General features: G+C 37.9%; 2 protein-coding genes across 2 annotated transcripts in view; one reads left to right on the plus strand and one right to left on the minus strand.

Annotated features, from left to right (window-relative positions):
* Positions 1-4: 4 nt before the first annotated feature.
* On the plus strand, positions 5-1,784 carry LOC107289869 (GDP-Man:Man(3)GlcNAc(2)-PP-Dol alpha-1,2-mannosyltransferase-like; the record flags this gene model as incomplete). Its single annotated transcript, XM_015818693.1, has 2 exons — positions 5-152; positions 1,386-1,784. Coding segments are annotated over 2 exons (420 nt in total), but the record flags the coding sequence as incomplete, so codon positions are not given.
* Positions 1,785-2,086: 302 nt separating this feature from the next.
* LOC107289871 (serine/threonine-protein kinase Nek5) overlaps positions 2,087-26,739 on the minus strand; it is a 31,933-nt gene continuing 7,280 nt past the window's right edge. The window contains exons 7-22 of the mRNA XM_029284632.1: positions 26,225-26,279; positions 24,660-24,683; positions 23,996-24,060; positions 22,423-22,543; positions 20,922-21,118; positions 20,757-20,823; positions 20,427-20,540; positions 17,071-17,154; positions 14,740-14,844; positions 13,568-13,648; positions 12,841-12,912; positions 11,826-11,925; positions 8,772-8,891; positions 5,591-5,728; positions 3,749-3,860; positions 2,087-2,913 (exon numbers count right to left, since the gene is read on the minus strand). Of these exons, the coding sequence (XP_029140465.1) occupies positions 2,694-2,913; positions 3,749-3,860; positions 5,591-5,728; positions 8,772-8,891; positions 11,826-11,925; positions 12,841-12,912; positions 13,568-13,648; positions 14,740-14,844; positions 17,071-17,154; positions 20,427-20,540; positions 20,757-20,823; positions 20,922-21,118; positions 22,423-22,543; positions 23,996-24,060; positions 24,660-24,683; positions 26,225-26,279 (1,675 nt within the window). The 3' untranslated portion in view covers positions 2,087-2,693. The remainder of the gene's footprint in view (positions 2,914-3,748; positions 3,861-5,590; positions 5,729-8,771; positions 8,892-11,825; positions 11,926-12,840; positions 12,913-13,567; positions 13,649-14,739; positions 14,845-17,070; positions 17,155-20,426; positions 20,541-20,756; positions 20,824-20,921; positions 21,119-22,422; positions 22,544-23,995; positions 24,061-24,659; positions 24,684-26,224; positions 26,280-26,739) is intronic.

Consider the following 26,739-nt stretch of genomic DNA (forward strand, 5'->3'; position numbering starts at 1 on the left):
GCGTGTAAATGAACTTAAGAAGCTCTGTCTAGAGTTAGGCATTGAAAAAAAGGTGGAATTCAAAATTAATATTCCATTCGAAGAACTAAAGAGGCATCTGGCTGATGCAACTATTGGACTTCACACCATGTGGAATGAACATTTTGGAATTGGTAGGTATTTTTGTGTATGTTCTATAAACTGCTTCTTAGAAAATTTCAGTCAGTAAAATAGATTGTGTAATTAAGATTTAATTTGCATTTTCAGATCAAAAAGTGGCATTATTACCTCAAATTGGCATGGTGATTCACTATACTGCCTGACCTAGAATGGTCCTTGTATATAAACTGCCATGAATACTTGCTATTAATAACCAGATACTGTATTCTCATCAAGATTTTATGTGATTATCTCAGGTTTTCTCTCTTTACTCATAGTCCTAAAAAGTAGCGAATAATACTTGTTATGATTCACATAATGTCATAAACATTATACATGATTAACTCTGAAATTTGTTTAATATTTTTGATATTCATGGCCAAATTGTCAGCTCTCTTAAATACTGAAACTGAATACTTAGGAATTTTAAATAAGACATAAAGATCAACAAGTAAGAGGCAATTGTTCCAGAAACCCATAACAGGGAAATATTTGATAGGAGAGGTATACTAGTATGCTGCAACATATTGAATATTTCTCTGACATTTATTTAATAGTATCTATAGCCTGCCCCAATTGTGCAAACTGAGAAGTAACCAATATTACATCAGTTCAGTATATGAACACAATGTTCATATAAGAGTACATCCAGTACATTCGAATTGAACTCAGGCTTATTAGCAACCAATAGTAGGGCCTCAAAATAGTGTTACTCTGCCCTACCAAGTTCTTCTACTGACTCAATCTAGACACTACAGTACATTCTGTATCTCTTGTAGCTTCTGTGTTGTCTTCAAAGGTAGCCTGGTACAGAGTGCTGGAGTTACTGTTGCCAAGGCATTGGTCTTCAGATAGGACTGTAAATGTTGCACCAGCCAAAGCTGGATAAAGCTTCTTTTGCCCATGGTCTCCCCTTACTGTTGAAGCAAGAGCTGCCAGTCAAGGAGACCATGTCTTTAAATTTCCTCTAAGTAAATTACTTGGATTTTGTGACTGCAGGATCAGGACTTGAATCTTAGGACAAACAGAAATGTACTCTGATGACTACTTTTTAGAAAGCATTCTTTACCTGGCTGTTTTCAAATTTGCACCACTTTTCTGGTGCAAGAGGGATATGTGCTACTTTAAAATCAGAAAAGATAAGAGTCTAAATTGTGCCTTTTCTTTCTATGCAAAGTTGCAATAAAGATTAAGAAAGAATGAAAGAACCACAGTATTAACAGCAATCTGTTCTATGTCTTTTATAGGAATTGTTGAATGTATGGCAGCTGGCACAATTATTCTTGCTCACAATTCTGGAGGCCCCAAATTAGATATTGTGGTACCGTATGAAAGAAATGCTACTGGATTTCTAGCAGAAGATGAAGATGGCTATGCAGACTCTATGGCTCATATCTTTTCATTATCTCCTGCCAAAAAGCTGCAGATCAGACAAAGTGCTCGTGAATCTGTGAAGAGGTTTGCTGATCAAGAATTTGAGAAAACATTCCTATTGTCTGTAGAGCAGCTATTTAAATAAATTATTTTGCTTGTAAATATATGACATACTTGAGTTATTATGGCACTACAAATTATACATGTTCTACATTTCTATAGTGCAATAAAGATTTTAATCTTTAAATACTGAAGATATCCTGATACAGCACATTTCTTTGACAGATTTTTATTTTATAATGTCATAGTATTTAAGGTTCCACTTAATCTTCCCAAAATTATCACAAAATATCCAATGTTCAATAGTGATTACCTAATTCTTGTCATAATAGCATTGAACATATATTTTTAATGAATTAATTGTATAAAGGCTTAAATCTATTTCATCATTTTAATTCTTTCCATAATCTATTCTAAATAATTCATCCAAGATTGAATGCCTAAAACTTCATTACAGATCAACAGTCAAAATAATGTTTATTGAAAAATGTGTCCTTTGAAACCATCCAAATTGTACATTATCTGAAGTTGTCAGATAACATATATGATAATGACCTCAGAAAAATCAATTTACATATGAATTTGTTTTTTTTAAAGGATTGCTGAGGCAATATAGAACTGAATTCCCCACTCATAAAATTAGTACATTCAACGAAGTTAGGTTAAAATAATCTTAACTTTTGCTGTCATACTGAGATATATTTCCTCCATTGGAGAATTCAAATACTTAAGCTCCCTCACCAACAAAAGAATTAGTCCAGCCCAGATCCAGGTTTACCATTTTATTGAGAATTAGATCTAGATTAAGTTAAGATCTGTTTTCATCCAAAAAAATGAAACATGGTGATGAGTAGTAAAGCTCTATATTTATTGGTGTTATAAATTTGGTTATTGAGGTGCATCCTTGAAAGTATCTCTACACTGACAGTTTATTAATAGCAAAGAGATATATACAAACCAAGAGAGAAGAATTCCAGCTCTAGAGATTTTTACTTTGATATACTAGGCTACTGTGTAAAATTTATAACGAAAATATTAAGCACCCACTTTCTAAACTCTGGTCTTAACATGTATACAATTGGTTATTATTAATTCTTAAGTATTTATTACCCAAGAATGTGTTAACTGATTGCACTTTGTTTTTCTCCAGCCAAGTCATTATTATTTTCCAAACTGTCATTAGATTTGCTAAGTTTGCTATCGTCTGTAAATTGTTTTTGTTGTTCCATGTTTGCCGATTCAACTGGACTTCTTGAAATTTCCTCCTCTAGAGATGTTACCACATTTTCTAAAGATTCCACTAGCTCATCTCTCAGTTCATCTTCAGATTCTTCAAAGTTTCTGGACAAGACAAAAAAATAGTGTTCTGTTTTTATTAAATTATCAAAATGCTATGTTTACAAAGAAGGTAGCACTTCTGAGTACTAGATGGTACATCTAGTACATAACATCTATATAACAGGCTTTATTGTATGCAGAATCTGAAAGGATTATGATTTGGGCAGAAGTGTCAAAATGATATTTATACAAAGACATGCTCTCATAGATCCATTAAATAAACAATATCACATCTCTATAGCAGTCTATTATTGGTGTATATATTTGAATCCATTGTAAATAGAAAACTAGAGTGATACAGTGTCACTGTGAGGGCCTTTAGTTATGCAAATTCATAGTTCCACACAATTCCAGCCAGCTAATAAAAACTCAACGATAGGCATGCAAGCTCCTTGTTACGTTAGTGGAATTTATTATCTAGATGAATTATCTATGTGCAGTGTACTGTTTTATAAGCCCATTCATACAATTAATTTTGAATGCTGCAGTTGGGAATTGATTAGATAACTGCAACATTTAACCCATCACAACAGCTTACTAATCACCTATCTATTGATTCAATCATCAATTTATTCATGAGTTCAGCTGTGAGTGGGCTGATAGACTCTTTCCATTACTTTTTAGATATGCAGAGCAAACTTGTTTCTGATTGGCAGTATTTTAATTTATTGTTTTGTTTCAATACATGTATTTGACATGATTGTCATTCTCAGCTTTTGTATACTTGTACAGGTATTAAAATCTAGGCTGTTAGTTAAAAAATGTGTGCTGAACAAAAGATTGTATGAACAGTTTTTCAAAGGGTCAAGTTATACATCCAGCTGTTGTAATAACTTACGTATCTTCATCATCTGATCTTGGATCAACTTTACTTTCATCTGGGTTAGCAGCCAAATTAACTCCTGGAGCATCTTTAATAGATTCTGGAATCCCCTGATTTATTGTTTCTTCTGAAAGAATAGTATTTTCATTTCATAGTGATTTCATATACCAAGTTTCATTACCATTTCATGAAATGTACCAAGATAGCTTAAACTAATACCAAAAATATATTGTATTAAAAATAAAAGTTCTATAGAGTAGGATGGAGGGCTGCTTTCATATTCACAAGTCTATACTAATTTTATGTAAATGTACTCCTTATTTCATCTGATTCTTGCTTTGCTAAAGTATTATGTGCTTAAATTTGATTTGTTGAATATCCCACAACTGACTAAACAATAAATCATGGCTTATATAATTTACAAACTAAAGTGGCACAGCTCACACAATACACTTAAAACCAAACATGGCTTAAGTTGACAAGTGAATCCAATTTTTGTGTAAATTGGCAGTTTTATCTTTAACTTTGAATGTAATATTTCCATTGCTGACCTGTCAGGACTGACTCTGCTCAGTCTTAATTGAAACTTGTTGTTCCTAAACAAAAGGTCTTAGCTTTTAACTCTTGGGAAAATATTTGATATATTCATACTTGAGTTAATGTTTCAACATCTATCTAAGCTGTATTTAGTAAGCTATTAAAATTGTTTGTCAACACAGTATACACATTAGCTTCTATTTTCTGTCACTTGCTATCTCCAAAAAATTGTGAAAGTGACTGTGTTGCTCATTGGTTACATAAGAGTCTGAAATTCCTAACCAGTTTTAGTGATTCGTCCATTTATTCCATTTAGTATGACTATCTAACTACTTAGAAACAAGCATCAATAGCTTCCATGGAACTTAACTCCCAGAAAAAGTGAGATGAAAAATTAAAAGGATGTTATCAACAAAATATCTTTTCTCTAAAAGATGAATGTTTTTAAGTAAGTTAATGATATGGCCTAATGATTGGTGATTCACTCTCTTGCATATATAAAAAAAATCCCATTATGAAGAATTGATCATTCTAATAGAATGCAAAAATATATAAGAAAATAAGGCTGCCGCCTCATGTAAAAACTCAAGTAAATATTGCTGGTTTAAAGTTACATCATCATTGTAATTAATGTGGGGTATATTATTGTTATACTTCGTAACATTATCATTTACGGTACCTTGTTGCTTACAAGCAGGCAAATGATTTTGATTTCATTTTTATTAAGGTGACTTTTATAATCTTTGCATGCACATAACATTTAGAAATTACTTTTACAGTATTTAGATATATTCCTGTCATATTTTTTATTAATTTAATTCTTTATATTTATTCCTCTTATCCTCTTAGAATAATCTCTCTTAGGATGAGGGTTAGGCACATTTACTTCCCTGTGCACAACCTTCCTCTTTCCTTCTTGGAATATTCCAAATATATTCTACATAATCCGCCAGCCTAGGACACTGCAGCAGAAATTGGGGAAGTGAGGAAATAATGGAAGAAATATCTATTCCACTTTTCCACCTGTATGCGGACACCAGTGGATACAAATCTTAGATGCCACTCTAGTTTTAGTCTAATGCAGGGGTAGGCAACCTTGGCTCTTTTATGACTCGTGGACTTCAACTCCCAGAATTCCTGAGCCAGCCATGCTGGTTCAGGAATTCTGGGAGTTGAAGTCCCACGAGTCATAAAAGAGCCAAGGTTGCCTACCCCTCGTCTAGTTCAACCTGTTATGCAGATATATCATTTATTGCACTAATTGTTAAATAAAAATTCAACATTAACTTCAAATAATAAAAGATGCAAAAAACAACTTACTATGTTCTTCAGTTTGGCACAAGGTGTCACTGGTACATTCTGCTTCTGCTAACATGTTCATTAGAGTACTTGGTAATCTTGGGCTCCATTTTTTCCTAATTTCAGGGAACTCAGATTGTATTTCATTTACCTGGCCAGCTGAGGGGAAAAAATGTTATCTTCCTTATACAGGTAATCCTTGACAGGTATATGACACTGAAAAAAGATACTTACGACGATTTTCACACTTACAATCATTACAGCATCCCTGTGGTCATGTGATAAAAATTTGGACACTTAGCAACTGGCATATATTTATGATGGTTGCAGTGTTCCAGTGTCACGTGATCACAAGCAAAGTCAACGGGGTAGCCAGATTCACCTCACAACCATGTTACTAACTTAACTGCAGTGAATTACTTTAAAATTGTGAGAAGTATGGTCATAAAAATGGGGTAGAATTCACTTAGCAACTGTCTTAGCAATGGAAATTTTGAGCTCAGTTGTGGTCATAAGTCAAGGACCACCTGTATTTTGATAAAAATATTAATATAGATTTGATCCTCTTTGTGATCCATTTCCATTTTTCTCCCTTCTCTCCCTTTTTTCAATCCTGGAAATTACTGAATTATCCTCCAATCAAAATTACCTGTCCTAACTTAACAATTGATCACTTATGTTATGATTGGTTTTGGGTTCTAGAGATTCTGAAGATTGGCCACCCTTCCCCCTCAATTTTAGTTTAAAGCCCTCCTGATGAGTTGGGCCAGTCTTTTTCTGAGTATATTTTCCCCTATTTTTGTGAGGTGCAGCCCATCCTTGCCAAAAGTCCTTCGTGTAGGAAATGCAGTCCAGATGACAGATTCAAAATTACTTATGATCCAACCTTGAAGTTATAACTGTCATAACCTCCCCTTATGGTCACATGATCGCATTTCGGATGCTTGGCAACCAGCTTGTATTTATGACGGGTTGCTGTGTCCCACAGTCATCTGACTAATTTGCAATATTTTGCTGAATCTGCTTAACAATCAAGTGGTTTACTTCACTTTAAAGGCTACAGTGATTTGCTTTATGACCATTGTAAAAACAGACATAAAACTGAGCCTGCTCACATGGTGACCTGCTTAATGTTGAGACTCTAGAAAAAGTACAGAGAAGAGCAACAAAGATGATTAGGGGACTGGAGGCTAAAACATATGAGGAACAGTTGCTGGAATTGGGTATGTCTAGTTTAATGAAGAGAAGGACGAGGGGGGACATGATAGCAGTGTTCCCATATCTCAGGGGCTGCCACAAAGAAGAGGGAGTCAAGCTATTCTCCAAAGCGCCTGAAGGCAGGACAAGAAGCAAGGGATGGAAACTAACGTTCCTCTCTTCGTTGGATCTTGATTCCTCTTTGGAGGACTGTCAATCTTGTTAATTGGTCACCTTGTTGGACGGAGGTCTTCGCCACTTACGAGGTTGTGACCTTCAAAAATTCTTCTCTGACCTGTCGGTAAACAGGCTTTACCATATCCCAAAGGACGGACTCGTCCCCCAACCTGATCTACTGGAGGTACCGGGGTTCCAACTTTATTATTATTATTATTATTATTATTATTATTATTATTATTATTATTATTATTATTATTATTATTATTATTTGAACATTAATTTGTTGATGAGACAAAACCAATTATTCTAGGCTGTGCAGAACCACATCAATAATTTCAAGAAGCCATGTGTAGAATAATGCACAGCAACACTGGAGACAGAAGTACTACTGACGTCAGCCATTTTGTGTTATACAGAATTGTTGTGCCCTGGACCGGATTCAGTGTCTCCTTGCACCAGGAGCAGGACTCTCAAAGAGGAGTTCTATCTAGAATGCTGAAATACTATAAATTCTATTTCAATCATAGAAATATTCTGCCTGGAGGAACAATTTGTAATAACTTTCTCTCTCATTGGAGCTCTTAGTCATCCTTTCCATATTGTTCGACCGAATTCCACAAATCTTTGTAACGGACGTTTGGGAGAGCAAAGGTGCCCATGGAAAAGTAGGAGGTAGATAAAATTGTTTTATTTCTCCTCTTTGCCAGTGAGAAAAGGATACTTTTTATCACTGAGTGACAAATTTCATACTTCTACGCTTGTTCTCATGGGTACTCTATCACAGCTATTATCAAACTATTTTTTCCTAAATTAGTTTGTATCATTATTAGACGTATTGTCTGCTTTTGTGCTTTAGTCTGACTATAAAGTGGGCAGAATGTGATGTAATAAAATATTGTTTTATATTTTTTTGGATTATATATTTGAAGCAATAGAATTAAAAAAGCAAACATATTGAGTTGGGAATAATCAGGAGACTCAATGAACATATTGTCAATATCTTTTTTAAAGGATGCCTTACTTTACAGAAAAGCACTTAAGACTTATATACCGCTTCACAGTGCTTTACTCTCTGAGCAGTTTACAGAATCAGAATAATAATAATAACAACAATAACAATAAAGTTGGAAGGGACCTTGGAGGTCATCTAGTCCAACCCCCTGCTCAGGCAGGAAACCCTATATACCATTTGAGACAAATGGCTGTCCAGTCTCTTCTTAAAAACTTCCAGTGTTGGAGCATTCACCACTTCTGGAGGCAGGTTATTCCATTGGTTAATTGTTCTAACTGTCAGGAAGTTTCTCCTTAGTTCTAGGTTGCTTCTCTCCTTGGTTAGTTTCCACCCGTTGCTTCTTGTCCTGCCTTCAGGGGCTTTGGAAAACAGCTTGACTCCCTCTTCTTTGTGGCAACCCCTGAGATATTGGAACACTGCTATCATGTCCCCCCTCGTCCTTCTCTTCATTAAATTAGAGATACCCAATTCCTGCAACCGTTCCTTTATATGTTTTAGCCTCCAGTCCCCTAATCATCTTTGTTGCTCTTCTCTGTACTCTTTCTAGAGTCTATATTGCCCTCAACAATCTGGCTCCTCATTTTACTCAGAAGGATGGAATGCTGAGTCAACCTTGAGCCCTATCAGGATCAAGCTGCTGGCAGTCGGCAGAGTTAGCCTGCAATACTGTGCCACCACAACTCTTATAACTTGAAAACTACTGAAATAATAGTTCAGATCAGAATGGAAACCTAAAGTCCACTGCATTTCATTTCTGAAGATATAACAAACAAATTTTATTTAAAACAAAGCAAAATATTTCTTAAAGGTCACCTTCATCCATAGTATTCCATACAGATGTGGTATCTACATTTTCTAAGTGATTCAATAGTGTCTGTGGAGTTGAGATTTGCCAGTGTTTTCTGTCATTTATCGCATCTTCATTGTCAGCTTCTAAGGAGAAAAATCTTTATTATTTTGTCTGAAAGGATATAATATTAATGTTAATTATAGCTGATTCATGCAATTATCTACAGGTAATCCTTGACTTACAACAGTTCGTTTAATGGCCATTCAAAATTATAATGGCACTAAAAGTGACTGATGACCGTTTTTCACATTTATGACCGTTGCAGCATCCCACGGTCACATGATCAAAATTCAGCCTGTTAGCAACTGACTCACTTTTATAATGGTTGCCGTGTCCTGGGGTCATGTGATCACCTTTTGTGACCTTCTGACAAGCAGAGTCCAGGGCGAAGCCGGATTCATTTAACAACTGTATTATTAACTTAACAACTGCAGCGATTCACTTAACAGCTGTGGCAAGAAAGGTCGTAAAATGGAGCAAAACTCACTTAGCAAATGTCCCACTTAGCAACATAAACACGCTCAATTGTGGTCATAAGTCGAGGATTACCTGTATTTCATCTAGGACAGGGGTAGGCAACCTTGGCTCTTTTATGACTCGTGGACTTCAACTCCCAGAATTCCTGAGCCAGAAGTCTTACGATAAATTTTTGTTTAAAAGCCATTACTGTTATGGGCTAAATAATCAGTATTAAATTTCTCAAAACATTATCAGATGCAGATTGCAGTTCCTGTATGACCAACATAGAAGTGGACATTCTACAACAGGAAAGTGAGCGTTCTCAAAAATGTATATTTATTAAAAAACAGAGATTTGATATGGAGAAATGCAACTATTTAATAACAAGAACATGATTATTGACTGACAGATTAATGAAATGTCTACATCTGTCCATCTGTCCAAAGAAACTGGCTAGCAAGACTAACAGAAATTACTATTAGAAACACAAACAAAACCTAAGTTGCAGCCCCTATAAAAAAATAACAGTTTCCCCTACAGCAGTGATGGCGAATCTTTTAGAGACCGAGTGCCTAAACCGCAACACAAAACCCATTTATTTATCACAAAGTGCCAGGGCCTCATCAGCATTGTAGTGCCCTCGGGGGGGGGGCAGGGAGGCACCTCTGAGTGCCACCTCTGGCACGCAAAAACCAGGGGCGCAAAAATTGGCCACCATGCTGCAAGGCGCAAAAATGGCCACCACCGCGCTGCGGGGTGCAGATACAAGGTGCTGCACCACGCAAGAACAGGGGCACTGGCCCTGCCCCATTTGCAGCGCATACATGCTCGCGGCCCCATGTGCGCATGCACACATGTAAAATGTTTCCCCCTCTCTTTTCTTCCAGTCCACCAATCACCAATGGTTGGTGACCTCTGCTCTACCACCTCTACTCAAGCTTGCTAGTCGGCCGCTTTGCCTCCTTTGTGCTGGGCGGGGCTCCTGCTCCGGGCGGCGGCGGCGGCCTGATGGACCTGCTGCTGGAGGCTGTGGCGCACATGCCAACAGAGAGGGCTCTGAGTGCCGCCTCTGGCACGTGTGCCATAGGTTCGCCATCACTGCCCTACGGCCTATATACACCAAACTTCAATAAATTAACATCTGAGCCTTAGTGCCTGAGGAAAGAGCCAGGTCTTCATAACCTTCCAAAAGCCAAGTAAAATTAGGATTCTCCCTAGCTCGAGTCTAGAGGGGGAGTTGTTCCAAAGGACAGGCATCATGATAGACAAAGCATACTTTCTAAGATCTATTACATCAGGGGTCCCCAACCCCCGGCCCATGGACTGGAACCGGGCCGCGCCATGCCAGCAACCAGTCCGCGCAAACAAGCGAAGACCCATCCGCGGGATGCAGCCAGTACACAAAACCAAACCCCCTCCGGTCCATGGAAAAACTTCTCTCCACGGAACTGGTCCCTGGTGCTCAAAAGGTTGGGGGCCTCTGTGTTAGATGACTTTTTTTTTCTTCACTAAGGGAACCCAAAACATAGGAATGGAGGCAGAAACCGTCAGGTACAGGCAATCCCACAAGTAACCTGGTGCCACGGAATGCAGGGCTTTTAAGGTAACCACCAGGCCAATCTCCTTCCCAGCAACCCTCCCCAGAAAACCGTCCAATACAGCTGGGTCCAGCAATGGCTTCTTAAGGAACAGACAGACCACAGCATCCTTCAAGGCCGGAGGAATCACACCCTCCTGCAAAGACCTATTTGCCACTGCTTGAAACCAGCTACATAAAACTTCCTGGGTAGCTAGGACCTACTAGGACAGTGGTGGCGAACCTATGGCACGGGTGCCAGAGGCGGCACTTAGAGCCCTCTCTGTGGGCACACGTGCCGTCGCCCCAGTCCTAGGCCTTCAGCTGGGTTTTATAAAACCTTTTCGCTTTAGGCCTCTGCCACCCTGTGCAAAAAAAAAAAAAAAAAGGTTCAATCAGTCAATTTCAACTTCTTGCGGGGAAAAAAAAGATCTTGCAAAGTTGGAATGGATTGATTGAACTTTTTAGTCCCACCCAGTCTGCCGTTACCACCGCAGCCACGCCCACCCAATGGGCCACGCCCCCCCCAATTAGCCACACCCAGCCAATGGGCCACACCCACCCGGCACCCGACGATGCATAAGTGGGTTTTGGGTTGCAGTTTGGGCACTCGGTCTCTAAAAGGTTCGCCATCACTGTACTAGGAGGGACATGGATCTAACATATAGATGGAAAGATGCAATACCCCAAGGATCCTGTCCTCTTCCTCAGGAACTAGGATGGGGGATTATTGTTTTTTATCTTTTTTATTTTTGTTTTAGTTTATATTTTTTTTACTGTTTGTTAGCTGCCTAGAATCGCTGTGAGCGAATAGGCAGCTATATAAATGTTCTCAAACGAACAAGCAAACCAAGCCCAAATAATCAAATAAGACTGGGCCCCAGTCATGTACTGAAAACCAGCATAGCCGGAATCTAACTGTGAGTAGATCCCAGTGATTTTATCTGACAGGTAACAATGTTAATGATTTCAAGAAGCATACCCATCTTCCAGTGCCGTAATTCTTCCTCATAGTTTGCCAGTTTTTTCTTAAGGTTTTCTCCATGTTCAAAAGTCAGTGTTTCATTAAGTTTATCATGCTGCTGAAATCCAACACACAAAAAGTCAGTTTTGAAAAATTAACTTACGTTCTTTTTTTTTTTGAAGCAAAAGCACTGCAATATCAGAACCAGACAAATTGAATTATTGAATATCATCTATTATATGCTTTTCAATGAGACTTTTCACTTAAATAGCACATAATCTCTCTTCAAATTTTAACGAGAAGACATTTCATAGAGGGAATGACATATTTTCTGTCAATCATTTGATAATCTCTTTTAGAAAGACAGAAATCATAACCTGACTCAGGATTTTATATGTGCCAATCTACACATTTTCTGTGTGACAGATGCTCTATTTATCCTAACTTATGGTATCATATGGAGTAACTAAAGAGGTTTGTGTAGTAATACTTTATTTTATTGTATGTTTGTGGGTTTTTTAAAATATTCTGTGAATGTTCTCCATGAGGTTCCAAAGTAACTAATAAGGCACTGCACCAACCTAGACTAAAAAAGGAAAAGGTAGTTCATACTGAAAGATGACAAGATGAATATAGACTAACAATAGATCCCACGTCCCCCCCGCACATCTTGTGTCCTTCTCCTCCCATCTTTTAATTATAATTTTGTATTCTTTTAATTATAATTTTGTTTTCTCATTGTTATAGTTTTATTGCTTTTGATGTTATAAGCCATCCAAAGTTGCTTTGTGGTGAGATGGGCAGCAAATAACTTCAATGAATGAATAAATTAACAACTGCGGCAAGAAAGCTCGTAAAATTAATTTCAAAATTACTTAATTTCGTTGTGAGTTACACAGTGACAATAAAGATATTCTAGTCTAAGATGGGCTGAAACTCACTTAACAAATGTCTCACTTAACAATAGAAATTCCGGGCTCAATTGTGGTCATAAGTCGAGGACTACCTGCATAACTATGGTCCAGAATTATACCTCATTTTCTTCCGGGATGTTTTTCTCATCTGCTGCATCGTCTGTTAGATCAATCTGAAACTTTACCCCTCTCTGAAAAATAAAATGCAAAAATATGTAACAGCTGCCATAGAAAATTCATTAATTGCAAATACAGGTAGTCTTTGACTTACAAGAGTTTGTTTAGTGACCGTTCAAAGTTACAACGGCACTGAAATATGAGACTTATGATTGTTTTCGCAGTTACAGTTTTGCAGCATTTCCATGATCATGTGTGATCAAAATTCAGATGCTTGGCATCTGGCTCATAGTTATGCTGCATCATCTATTAGATCAATCTGAAACTTTATACCTCCCTGAAAAATAAAATGCAAAAATATGTAACAGCTGCCATAGAAAATTCATAGCTAGAATATAAGTTAGTGCAGAGAGAGAGAGAGAGAGAGAAGAGAGAGAGAGAGATGATTATCCCTCTTGTGCTATTGAATGTAGCAGCATAAAAATGCACAATCACTTTTTTCCCTCTGAGCAAGAGGGAAGACGTCAATTAAGTAAAAGGGACAAAGAACAAGGGATTTCTCTCCTTTATTTTGCTGAGATGTCCATTATAGCAAAATGAAAGAAAAAGACCCCTTATTCTTCATTCTTTTAAGTTTAGAGATACTGATACTAATATTCCAGTTGAAATGATATAATACAAAGGTGACATTATTATTATATATAGATAAGATATACATATAAACTGAACCTTTGCTTTCTGTTGTACTTCTGGATTGTTCTTCTCCTGCCATCTCTGTAGACCAATTTGTTTCAGGTTTTGTTCCATGTCCTAGGGAGAGGAGAGGAAAAAAAGCAAATTGTGCATCACTATTTGCACTAAAAAGATACATTAATAGGCAACTAAAAACAATAATGAGACCCATAGTTGGGGGGCAGAAGGGATCTTTTATGAATGCTAAACTGTTCTACAGAATCATTTAAAAATACTTTAGTCCAGGGTGATAGAGCATAAATCAGGATTTACTACTACAAGAATGGGCAGTGTGATAGATGTAATGGCCTAATATTACACGCATCGCACCAGAAACCTCCCACACAAGAGTTTATATTTTTGAAACTTGTTTCAGGTGATCAGATGTTTAAGGGATAAAATATGTGCCTTTGGCTTCGCGGTGGCTTCATCAACCCACAGCAACCCCAAAAACCTGAACTCTTCCCCCCAACATTTTGAAAGGCTTCAACAAGCAAGTTTGATTAAACAAACAAGCTTAATCTACAAGGATTAAGAGATTAATTTTACTCTTTAATCTCCAACCTCAAAAGTAGGGGAAAAAAGAATCCAGCCTTAGCCTGCCCAGTCTTATGGCATCAGGTCATCAGGCCACGTGTTCAAAGCCCTAGACAGGCTCCAAGGTCACCCCTCGCTCAGAAAGACACAACACTATTCTAGTAGATTTCCAATTAATTTGCTGTAGATGGAAGGGGTTTGTTTTCAACCACCGCTTTTTTAACAATTATTTCTGAGTCTGTTAGACTTGTTAATCTGTGTTAATTTTGATGTAGATTTGTATATTCAAGTTATCCCAGGATATGCCACATGCAATATTTTAGATAAATAGTTCCAAATGTAAGCTACCATTTTGCATTTAGCTTGGATGGATGGATGGATGGATGGATGGATGGATGGATGGATGGATGGATGGACGGGCGGATAGACAGAAAAAGCTGCTAACTCAAAACTTAAATTTGCACTCTTCTATCAAAAGAAAGATTAAACACGAATATGTTTGGTGGAAATTGCAATAAGATCTCTTATTTGTACTTTTATTTTAGTCAAACAAAAATAGAGTTCCTCCCTTTAATGAAGACACTACAATGAACCAAATGAAAAGGTTGTATCAAAACCAAAAGTGCTGATACCTGGCCTGGTTCATTTCTTTCTTCATAATTAGTATCAGGAACAGACTGGTCCTCACTCTTTCCCAGTTTCACAATATAGGTTTTGTCCCTTATGTTTTTATTTTCCTTTAAGATAATAGTCATAAACATAACATTTTAGGTTCAGCAGATGGATGTTAAGTATAAACATTAAAACTTTTGTCTCCATGAACTTTTACAGTGTCATAACAAAAGAAATAAATGATTGCAGAAAATAGCATTAGAATATGCATTTCCATCCAAATAATATTTTTAAACGTGGTGTATTTGCATTAAAGCAATCTACATTTAGGACTATGAAAAGTAACTTTAATTCTGGAACTTCCAAGGAAGAAATGGCAAACTGAGGATGGTTCCGGTGAGGGGGAAGCTGACAACCACAGTGGCATGAAGAGTCAGTGAATGGACTGACTCCTCACAATTTTTCTCTGGAGAAGAAGTGGACTTGGATCACCCACAAGTGCTCCAGACACTTGCTTCTCATGAGGAGACCACAAAACAGTGGACTCCTGTGGGTTTAAAGCAGGGCTTTTCAACCAGTGGTACAGGTACCACCTGTGGTACATTGGCACCTGGCAGGTGGTACGTGACCATCCTAGAAAAGTGGTAGCGGGGGGAGGGGAATGAGCTGAACCGGTGGCAGCACCGCACAAACCTGAGCGAGAGATGGCTGCAGCTGCAGGGCTGTCAGGGCTCAGCGGAAGTGCCAGGATCAGTGCTTCTTCAGGGCTGTCATGGCTCAGCGGAAGTACCAGGATCAGCGCCGCTTTGCAGCTGATCGGCGCTTCTTCGGGGCTGTCAGGGCTCAGTGGAAGTGCCAGGATCAATGCCAGGCTCCAGCTGGAGCTCGGCGCTGATCCTGGTGCTTCTGCTGAGCCCTGAAGAAGCACCAATCAGCTGGAAAGCAGCACTGTCCCAGGGTCATGTGAAGTGACCAAAACCTGCTGCAACCACCCAGCAGACGGGGGGAATAAAAACCAAACACCTCCCACCCCACTCCCGCTGCTCACAACAATGAAAACCTTGGACAGGAGGAAGAGCGTGGCCGGGCGGGCAGGCAGGTGTCTTGCTCGGCTGTGGCTTGGGGGGCATTTTTTCAGTGCCATTGCAACTTCAAACAGTCACTAAGTTGAGGACTACCTGTACTTTATCATTTTTTTCCTTTTTTGGGGGTCATCAATTTTTTGACACCTTGCTAGGCGACTGGTGGTACTCGGATGTTGCCATATCCTAAAAGTGGTACAATGGGTGAAAAGGTTGAAAAGCCCTGGTTTAAAGCTCTGGGAGATGAGATAATACCAGCTGTGGTTTAGCACCTACAAAAGGACACAAGATTTCTTAATCACCTTTGGAAATTGTTTGTTAACTGCTTTTAAGATATTAGGAACCTTTATAATGGCACGTTTTACTACACTAGAGGAGTGTCCTAAAATCTTTTGAGAAATACATTTTTAAAAAGGAGGTTTTGTGCAGGGGAGGTTATGAAACAGAGAACACTTGGAGGCTGGATAAGTTTACCCACGCAACCCAGAAACAAAGTTTCCATAAATATGATACAGATCCCTCCCTCCATATGAAAGTAAGATGAAAAATTATTTTGTGTTTCTTTCATGAATCTCTCAATCTTTTTAGTGCATACTATAACTACCATTTCATTAAAACATACAATAATGATATTTAACTTCAAAAGACAAGTTTTTAATTTATCACGTTAAAGATTCTTATGATCACAGAAAAACAAGTATAAGACCAGTAATGGTCAACGTGGACAATGATTGGTATTACTGTGGGCTTAGTGTAATTGTGTTACTATTTAGTATATTTACGGTATTATAGGTTTATAGGACCGTGTTCATTAATCCAATGTCGTACATATACTTACTGTAGTATATGTATAAAACAGTAGAGTGAGGGAACTGGGAAGGAGTCGGTAAGTATACCATGTTAATCGGGAGCATTTGAAAGAGGCATTTCGCATTATATGTTAGTCTGAATAAATCTTCTTTGGAGCTTTAAAACAGTCACATATTTTGCAAGGCTTGAGCAGTTGCTTCAAGAGCTGTTCCTGGCTGTCTCAACATGGGTGTGCATGCACAGCCACTCTGCTTTGTGCAGTCCCATCGAGGTATTGTAGTCTATGCATGCACATGTATATTCAAAACAGCAGGGACAGTTTTTGAAGCATCTATGCTAGTCTTGGAAGTTTTTTTTAATCCTTTGAAGAAAGATCTGTTGTTTGGGCTAAAGTGCTTTGCAAATCATCTGATTCCAATGCTTTCCATAGCCCATCAAGTAACTATTTGATCCAAGGACATTAACCTTAACTGCTTTAAGGCGAATTTCATTTACTTCACTCTGGTACTGTTGGCGAATTTCATATAACTGCTTCAGGTATTCCTGCAAAACATTATTGGATTTTAATAAAATGTATCTGTACAGATATCTTTCAAAACAATTCTTAATATGGAAGAAAATATCCATTAACATTATACAAGTTAATGCAAAACTAAGTCCCACAGAGAAGTAACTTCCCAGAAGTGTAAGAATTGGACTGCAACTTTATGGACACATATAGAAAATGAATATCAATATTATGGACACATACTTGGTTTTTAAAATTTTTCTACTGTGAACACACTGTAATCTGGCTTGTAATGACATTTTTAAAATCCCTGTAACATTTCAAATTATATTCAGGTTTGTTATTAAATAACTGTATAGTTTCTGTACAATTTTCTACTTAACAATGGAACTGTATTTTGCCAAGGATTAAGATAAGTTGAACATGAACTGTATTTTAATGCTTTAAAAATGGGGGAACCCTTTTTAATTGATTACAGGAGTTATGCAGCTGTCTATCTCATAAAATGATATTAGGTGGCTCACAACAACTCATATAAACAAAGTGAAAAATAAAAATACCCTTCTGCCTCAAGCACCAAACCAAACAGGTTGTTTCTCTAGCCCAACAGTTCTTGTAAGAAGAATTTTGGATTTAATGTGAGATGTATCTCTACAATGCATGTTTACAGTCTAATTTAATCTTTCATCTTAAACTGTAAAAAATGCAGACATGATATCAAACACTTTTACCATCTTGCCTGTTGACTAGATCTTGAGAATGTAAAAGCCTATATCCTATTTTGTTGCCTAACAAAAAGTTTGCTTTACTCTGGATTTTATAATTTTTCTAATGGTACATTAAAATGCAAAAAGTTATTCTGATCTTCTGTTGTGGCTTCCCCAAATCGCTCTGCAGAAAGTGTTCTTGGAGACAGCAAAAACATGATGCTTTGTGGAATCCCTCCAAATAAGGGCTAAAAGTTAATTTGAAGAGAACTAATTTTATTATTAAAGGAGCACTGGAGTGACAGTGGTTAGAATGCAGTATTGCAAGATGACTCTGCTGACTGCCAGGAGTTCAATCCTGATGGGTTCGAAGTTGGCTTAGCCTTCCATCCTTCCGCGGTCGGTAAATTAAGAAGCAAGATTATTGGGGGCAATATGCTGACATTGTAAATTGCCCAGAGAGTGCTGTGGTATATAAGTCTAAGTGCTATTGCTATTAAGAGTAATGTAAAAATCTTACAAGGGAAAACATGCAATACTCTCTGGGATAGACATCAGGTATACATGCAATGTTCTATCATGGCATGTCTGTGCCTGAAAGTAGGTTTGCAAAAACTTTTATAATTAGCACATTAATCATGAATGCAAAACAAGATGTCAGTTAGAAACATGAGCAGCTGATCAGTCTGAGAAATGTGCTCCCTGGAAATTCCTCACCATCTCTGCATCTGGACATTTCCCCCATATATCTTCCCAGGCCATGCTATATATCTACTAGTTTTTTATACTAAAACCCCATACATTAGTTAAACACAGTATTAGTACGATTCACATGGCTTCTCCCTCAGTTCTAAGGCTGTGACATGCTACTTAGAAAAAGAAGGGATTTTCAAAAGCTTCTCATATTGAAAGATCACAAACAGTTGCCAATCAAGTCAAATCAATTTGCCCTGGCCATTGTCAAATTGCAAAATAGCAAAATAAGTGTATTATAAAGCCATTGAAGTTGCTGTTTGAACCATACTGTTGGTTAAAACTAAATAATATAATTCTGAATACTCCATCCTTAAAGAAAGAAAAATTAGGAATAGATAATCATAGAATTAAAAGGGACCTCAGAGGTAATTTAGTCTAATCTCTAGCTTATGCAGTATCCACTACAGCAGTGGTGGCGAACCTATGGCACGGGTGCCAGAGGCGGCACTCGGAGCCCTCTCTGTGGGCACATGCGCCGTCGCTCCAGTCCTAGGCCTTCAGCTGGGTTTTATAAAACCTTTTCACTTTAGGCCTCTGCTACCGTGTGCAAAAAAAAAAAGGTTCAATCAGTAAATTTCAACTTCTCACGGGAAAAAAAAAATCTTGCAAAGTTGGAATTGATTGGTTGAACTTTTTAGTCCCACCCAGTCTGCCGTTACCACCTCAGCCATGCCCAGCCAATGGGCCATGCCCAGCCAATGGGCCACGCCCAGCCAATGGGCCACACCCACCTGGCATTCGACGATGCATAAGTGGGTTTTGGGTTGCAGCTTGGGCACTCGGTCTCTAAAAGGTTCGCCATCACTGCACTACAGCATCTGTGGCAGATGACCGTTTACCGTGTTTCCCCAAAAATAAGGCCTATCCTGAAAATAAGCCCTGGTTTGATTTTTACGCATGCGCCTAATATAAGTCCTATCCCCAAAATAAGCCCTAGTTTTGGGGTGAAGCACACATGTAAAAATCAAGCTAGGGTGGAGGTGGGGGGTGGAGCTGCCCCAGGTGCCCTACACTCACTTACCTTAGGACTACTGCAGCCAGGCTTCCCACAGCCCGACACCTGTTACGCCGCTGCCTGAGTTCTTGTGCAGCTGCTCGCAGCCGCTTGCGGCCGGATGCCATATAGCGTATCACCATGCGGCCTCCTGCCATGAGCAGCAGCACCGGCACGAAGTACCATGTGACATTCTGCTGCGAGGGGCGGCACTGGCGCGATGCACCACATGGCGTCCGGCCGCGAGCGGCTATAGAATAGCTCGGACAGCGGTGCAACAGGTGTCGGGGCGTGGCAGGTTTGGCTGCAGCGGTCCTAAGATAAGCGGGTAAGACATCCCCCGAAAATAAGACCTGGTGCCTCTTTTGGAGGAAAACAAATCATAATAAAATGGGTCTTATTTTGGGGGAAACACAGTAGCCTTTATTCTCCTTCATAAAATACAGGTAGTCCTCAACTTACAACACTTACATGGCACTGGAAAAAAATGAGTTATGACCATTTTTCACATTTACAACTGTTACAGCATCCCCATGATCATGTGATTAAAATTCAAATGCTTGGCACCTGACTCATATTTATGACAGTTCCAGCATTCCAGGGTCGCAACCTTCTGACAAGCAAAGTCAATGGGGATGCCAGATTCACTTAACAACTGTATCACTAACAACTGCAGCAATCCACTTAACAACTTTTGGCAACAAAAGTCATAACATAGGGCACATTTCACTTACCTGTAGAGACATTCTATATATTTTTTATGACAAAGTAATAAGTAGGTAGAAATGTCTATTATTCCAATCATAGATTCTTCAGTCCATATCCAAATGCTCTGGGCAGGCTCCCTTACCTGTTCTTTCATTTCATTTTTTTGAGGAAGAGCATTATTACAGACTTTGAGCTGTTCTTCCTTCATTTCTTGATTCTGCAGCTGACAAAATTCAGCAGAAGATGGCCGTAGCCCCTATTGATATGTAAAATAATTAACTAACGTGAAAAGCAGTGTCTAGAAAAGATTCTTCTTTCATTTTTATGAGCCCATTACACGTAAAAGAAAAATCAAAATGCAAATATTATTACATTTAAAGTAGCATTTCATGTTGGTACCAGTAAAAAAGAATAGGACCTCCAAAATTTATTTGCTCCAATCTGTGTTTCTTTGATTATAGAAATTGCTTACCAGTTGCTTCTCTACTTTTAACTTGTTTTGCTGAGCATTAAATCGTCTCTGAAGATATTCTGAAGGCCTGAAAAACATAACATTCATTGAAAACTCGAAATAGAAAAAAGGGATATCGTGTCAAAAATCAATAGATGTTTCCATATTCAAGAAAAAAAATACAACCCATGAGGTGGAGGCGGAGGTGGTTCTTGTCCTTTCTGCTTATAATATTCTTCCATTCTCTGGCCAATACAGGGATCATCATCTTGGACTAACGCTCTCTTTTGCAGGCTTGCCAGCTTTACGTAATAATGGTCATAATGTCCACACATTCTAATGACCTCTGGCTTCTTACATATTTTAAACGCAGGACCCAAGGGCTGAAAATATTAAATTTATAAAGACAACAAATCCAAAATATTGAAGATTGATTAAATCTGAACTGTTACCCCTTGTGACATTCATTTTATTAAAACATGTTCATTCTGAGCCCAGTGAATGGAAATCAATTTTACATAAAATAGTGTGATCTAACTATTGTCCTGATCAAAAGAAACACTGAGATGATCAATAAAAATGATCTTTTCTCCTCAGCAAAGCAGAATGTAACAACAAAACGAGCAAATTACTTTTCTGCATCTTATCCTTTGCTAAGCTTTAAGTGTTAAGCCTTCAGCTAAATATTTGAGCACTGATGCTTTATAACAACAATTGCAGTCATTTGGCCAGGACCATGCCGTCCTTAGGTGAGGACCTCATACTTCTACTTTGCTGCATTTACCCCTACTTCAATCTCTGTCATTTTGGCTACTCTGCACGCCACCACTCCTGTTCCCCACTGCTGCCCCAGCTGATTTTTGCCATCGTCTTTCTCCTGCTGCTTGATAAGGTATGCCAAGCCTCACTCTTCGTGATGGCATTGTTGGCCTCACAAGGGCTTCCCGAGCAGTGGGAGAGAAAAAACATACAGTGAAGGTTACTTGGGAGTAGCAGGGAGCAGTAGGGGTCAGCAGAGCAGTGTGGAGCAGTAGAGAAGTAGGGTAGAGAGACCAACAGCAAAGAGATGGTGGGGAGAAAGACAGGTGGAAGGAGTTGAAGCACACCCTGCGGTCATAAATGTGAGCATGCTGCCAAGCATCTGAATTGTGATTATGTGACCATGGGGGGCACTGCATTGGCTGTGATTTTGAGGACCAGTCAAATACCATTCATTCAGTGCTGTTGTAATTTTAAACCCTCACTGGCTTAATAGAACTTGAATAGAATACTTTATTGGCCAAGTGTGATTAGAGACACACAAGGAATTTGCCTCCGGTGCCTAATCTTTCAGTGTACATGCAAAACAACAAAGTAATAATAATAATGATACCAATAAGAGAAGGTAGTGGAACAGATGAGTAGGATAAAAGTAATACAGCCATACTACATGGGTAAATATACTTAGACGTAAGACAGTGGTGTGGGAATTAGGTATTCAGCAGAGAGATGGAACAAGGAAAAACACTGTCTTTATGTCTAGTTGTTTTTGCATGCAATGCCTCGTAGCAGCATCCCAAGGGAAGGAGTTGAAACAGTTTATGTCCGGGAGTTGAAACAGTTTATGTCCAGGATGTCCAGAATGATCATAAACACATGACTAGGTTAGCAATATATAACTCTTACCTTAGCAAAAGGTAACTTTTACCTTAATAATTGGATCCTGAATCCTTGAAGGAGAATAGCATTCATTTTTATACACTAATTTTCTAGGAAGCATTTCCATCTTGATTTTGGGAGAACGATAATCATGGAGTCTTCGTTTCTGACCTTTAGGAGTTTATGTAACAATAATAAATAATGTTTGGTTAATTACTTCTACATTTAATAAATATTAAGAAAGGGACTGACAGACATGTAGGTTATCTCTACACTTTGCAATTGAAAAAGAGCATTATTCCCTTGAAAATCAGCAGTATATATTGAGTTGGGAATCACTTGGTTACCACAAAATACACAGGTCTCTTCTAATTAAATGTTTTTCCATAAGATATGAAGTAAGAAGGGTAATCCTGAAAAATATAGCATTTCTATTCAACAATTTATCAAATTCCCATTATGTTTAATGGCTCAGTTTTAAGTACTAAGGAAGTCTTTAGTTATGTGTCAGCACAATATTTATCTGAACCAAATTAATCCTCAGGCTAGCCTTCTACAACAACCAGGGATTTGACCATATACAGCAAGGGTGTCAAACTGCCGGCCCACAGGTCAGAAGCATCATAGCAAAACTGTGCCCACCCCACTGCCGGCAATGGCAAAAAAGTCATGATACGTCGCGACACGTCACGTGATGTTGCGAGTTTGACACCCCTGATATACAGGATGGAAAGTTCCAGGCTGCCAACACCCAATATAAAAATTGGTTCAACTGGTTTTCTGCCTGCCATCCCAACTTTGTAGAGCCATTGTCATCAACTGCCTTCTGGGAAGGATCCCTGAACAGAAACAGAAGGGATACAACCACTACAACAGATACTGAACAGATACTGAACATTACAATCAACTTCTCTGTGGAATGAAAAGAGAAAAACTGCTCAGAGGGATTTTTTTCCTTCTTTCTCTCCAACCTCACCATTATAACCAACTTCTTGCAGGAACAACTGCAGATGGATATTTCCTTTTTTTAAAAATAATATTTATTTACCAAGCATAGGCTTGGATTTATTTTATTACAATCCAATTTTAATTTTTTTGAAGGAAGAGTCATCTCTGACTAAAGCAATCCCAAGTTTCTTCTGTGTCCCTTGTCTCTCCTATAAATCAGAAGGACCTGTTGATTTTTCCTTGCACAACGGAGCATATCTTGAAAATACAGCTTTCAGGTTATACTCTATATTTACTCAATCTCTGCTGACACCTTTTCCTCAACGAAAAGATGCATGCCGTGGTGACGCAGTAGTTAGAATGCAGCATTGCAGGCTAACTCTGCCCGCTGCCAGGAGTTCGATCCTGACTGGCACAAGGTTGACTCAGCCTTCCATCCTTCTGAGGATCCAGATTGTTGGGGGCAATATGTTGATATTTGTACACCGCTCAGGGAGTGCTGTAAAGCACTGTGGAGCGGTATATAAATCTAAGTGCTATTGCTATTGCTTTTGCTATTTTACAACCTCTTCATTTCTTGAAAGTGGCCATTCCATAATCGACCTCAGTGTAAAACAAATTTCATACATATGGTCAAGTGTAATGTTCTTATTTTTAATATAAACAATCACTTGCCTAATGATGAAGCTGATGACTTTTTCCTGTGAATAACAGTATGACTGAATTCTGCTTCAATGATCTAGAAAGGAATACAATGGAGTGCAATTATTTATTTCTGTGCTACATCAAGGGTGTTTCAAGTAAATGTACCAAATGTTATTTTATTCTAACTCAATGCAGGGAGAAACAAACATACCCTCTTGGCGTTTTTGTCCTGGGGAAAACTAGCAATACCAAAAAAATTTATTTGGTAACAATAAAAGTGGAATTTATCTGTGTATTTGGGGAAATTATAATGCCACCCATCTTGCGTACATAACCCTGGTCAGCCAGCAATCCACACAAAGAGTTATATAGAAAATAAATTGTAAAATAATTGTATAATACAAAACAAAGTTAAAATAACAATCCGACAATAACCAAGTCCCGATAACAGATTCACAACACAACTACATCTATTTTGGGCTCAATTAACATCCTGGCCCAGTGCTTGAAGCAAGGGTTATTTTTCACAGTCTTCTGTAAAGTCAGAATGCTTACAGCCCTCCAAATATAAGGGGAAGGGTGTTTTATAATGAACAGAGCCTTCTTCCACATAAGAAGAGGTAAAAAAATACCGTCAACAGATAAAGGAGTTTTGAATGGACCAAGCAATTCTCAGCCACAAAAGATACTCACCTCAGGTGGCAAATAATTCTTTATCTGCAAGAGGTTTTTCCGAAAAAAATTTTATCTCAATTATCTTCCCGCTAGAGAACCTCTTCAAGATTTGTTGACCCTATAATTGTTAGAGTCTAGCCTTCTTATGAAGTGTCTGTGTCCTTACTTTACCGGAGACGTCTAGAAGTAATATTCAACCCCGTTTAACAACGGAAGTTTGATAGTGTACTTTTATTTCAGTTGTAATTGAATTGAAACAGTGATTTAAACAGAAATACATAACAGTACTTACCTAAAATAAAGGACAGATGAGGGCAGAATAGTCTTAAGTCTTCTTTTAATAGCACTGTCCAATTCATCAGATCATTTCATATCTACTATTTCTCACTGATGATATCGTCTGCTTCCCTTATTTGTGAACTACCACCCTGCTTATCAAAAAGTACTGCAACGGCAGTCAAAGTATGTCCTACTTTACATTATATTACATTATACCCCCAAAAATCCATTACTAAAACACATCTAAAATGTTAAGGCCATGTGACTGATTCTTTCACAAATGGTTGACACTGGAAATGACTTACCCATTCATATTTATTTGTTTGTTTGTTTGTTTGTTTGTTTGTTTGTTTAGCTTATGGTATATCATATGTGGACTAGCAATATATATTAACATTCTACTTAGAGTAGTAATATACACTAAAATATAAATGTTAAAAAGATCAGTGTTCAAATACCAATATCCAGGCCATCTAATCACTGAAGCGCAGCATTGTTTATATTAAAAAAAAATCAGATACTGATCCAGCATATGCCCTCAGTTTACAGATGGTCACTATGTGATCGCAGTCACATTGAGGGGATGATACTATGCTCCATTTATCCATCCCGGCAGATGCCATGTGAGGTGCGAATCCTATTCAGGACTGTCCATTGCTGGCATGATTGTTCAAAGTGTGGCACCTTTTTTGTGAGGTTTATGTCTGGGCGCTCAGTGACCCATTTGGCTTTCCATTTGAGAATCAATGTGAAAGTTGTTGGACAGATATTGTGCAAGTGCCAATGGGGGAATCCTGGATTTGAGTCTTCCAGCTGATAAATGAGAAAGATCAGCATGCAGTAAGGAACCAGAAGGAATATTATTCCTCAGTAGGAGTAATAAAACAATAATTTACCAAAAGGCAAGCCCATCTAAGTCCATTATTTTATTCTCATGGTAGCCAAAAAAGTGCTAAAAGAATCCCAGAGCAAGACAAAAATACCACAGCACAGTTGTGTTCCTAACATTTTACGTCAAGATGCATATTCTTTCAATAAAACATATGTAGTCATTATGTCTAATAGAAATTGTTAGCCTTATCAGTTGTGAATTTTTCTATTTCTCTTCTGAAATCATGGTAGTTTAGACATTTAAAGAAACTTTTTTGATGGAGTATTTCTTTCTATCTGAAAAGGGAAACTCACACGATATTACTACTATAAAACTGGTATCTTTCTACACTGTTCAAAATGTTGATTCTAATAGCTTGTCACTAAATGATCTCAATAAATATTTAGTTATGGCGGTATAAACATTTACTTACAGGATGCTTTAAAGTACACAACTCATATAACACACAGCCAAGAGACCATATATCTCTATAAAAGAAAATAAGAAATTAGAAGAATTAAAATAATATTTAGTAACCCAGCAAAAACATCTATTCCAACTATGTGGTTATGCAAAAAGTTGATTATTCATATTCTATTTAATATTATTTATAATATACTATTTATTAAAACATTGTTATTATAGCTACCAATAGTCCTTGCTTAACAAACGGTTGCTCTAATTTTGAAGTTTTGACGATTGCATCCCTCCCAAGATCATGTGATTGTATTTTTGGTGCTTGTCAATTGGCTCATGTTTACCAGTCACGTGACCACAACCTCTGGCAATTTTTGCCAGCATCCAATATTTATTTCCAATTTCTGGCAAAAAAAAAAAAAAAAAAGCCCATTGAGTATAATGGATTCATTTAACAACTGCCATAGAAAAGGTAGTAAAATCAGGTCCATGACCAGTGCTTTTTTTGTTAAAAAAAAAAAAAAAAAAAAA

Source organism: Protobothrops mucrosquamatus, unplaced genomic scaffold, assembly GCF_001527695.2.
Source record: "Protobothrops mucrosquamatus isolate PMUCROS unplaced genomic scaffold, P.Mucros_1.0 scaffold778, whole genome shotgun sequence".
NCBI lineage: Eukaryota > Metazoa > Chordata > Lepidosauria > Squamata > Viperidae > Protobothrops > Protobothrops mucrosquamatus.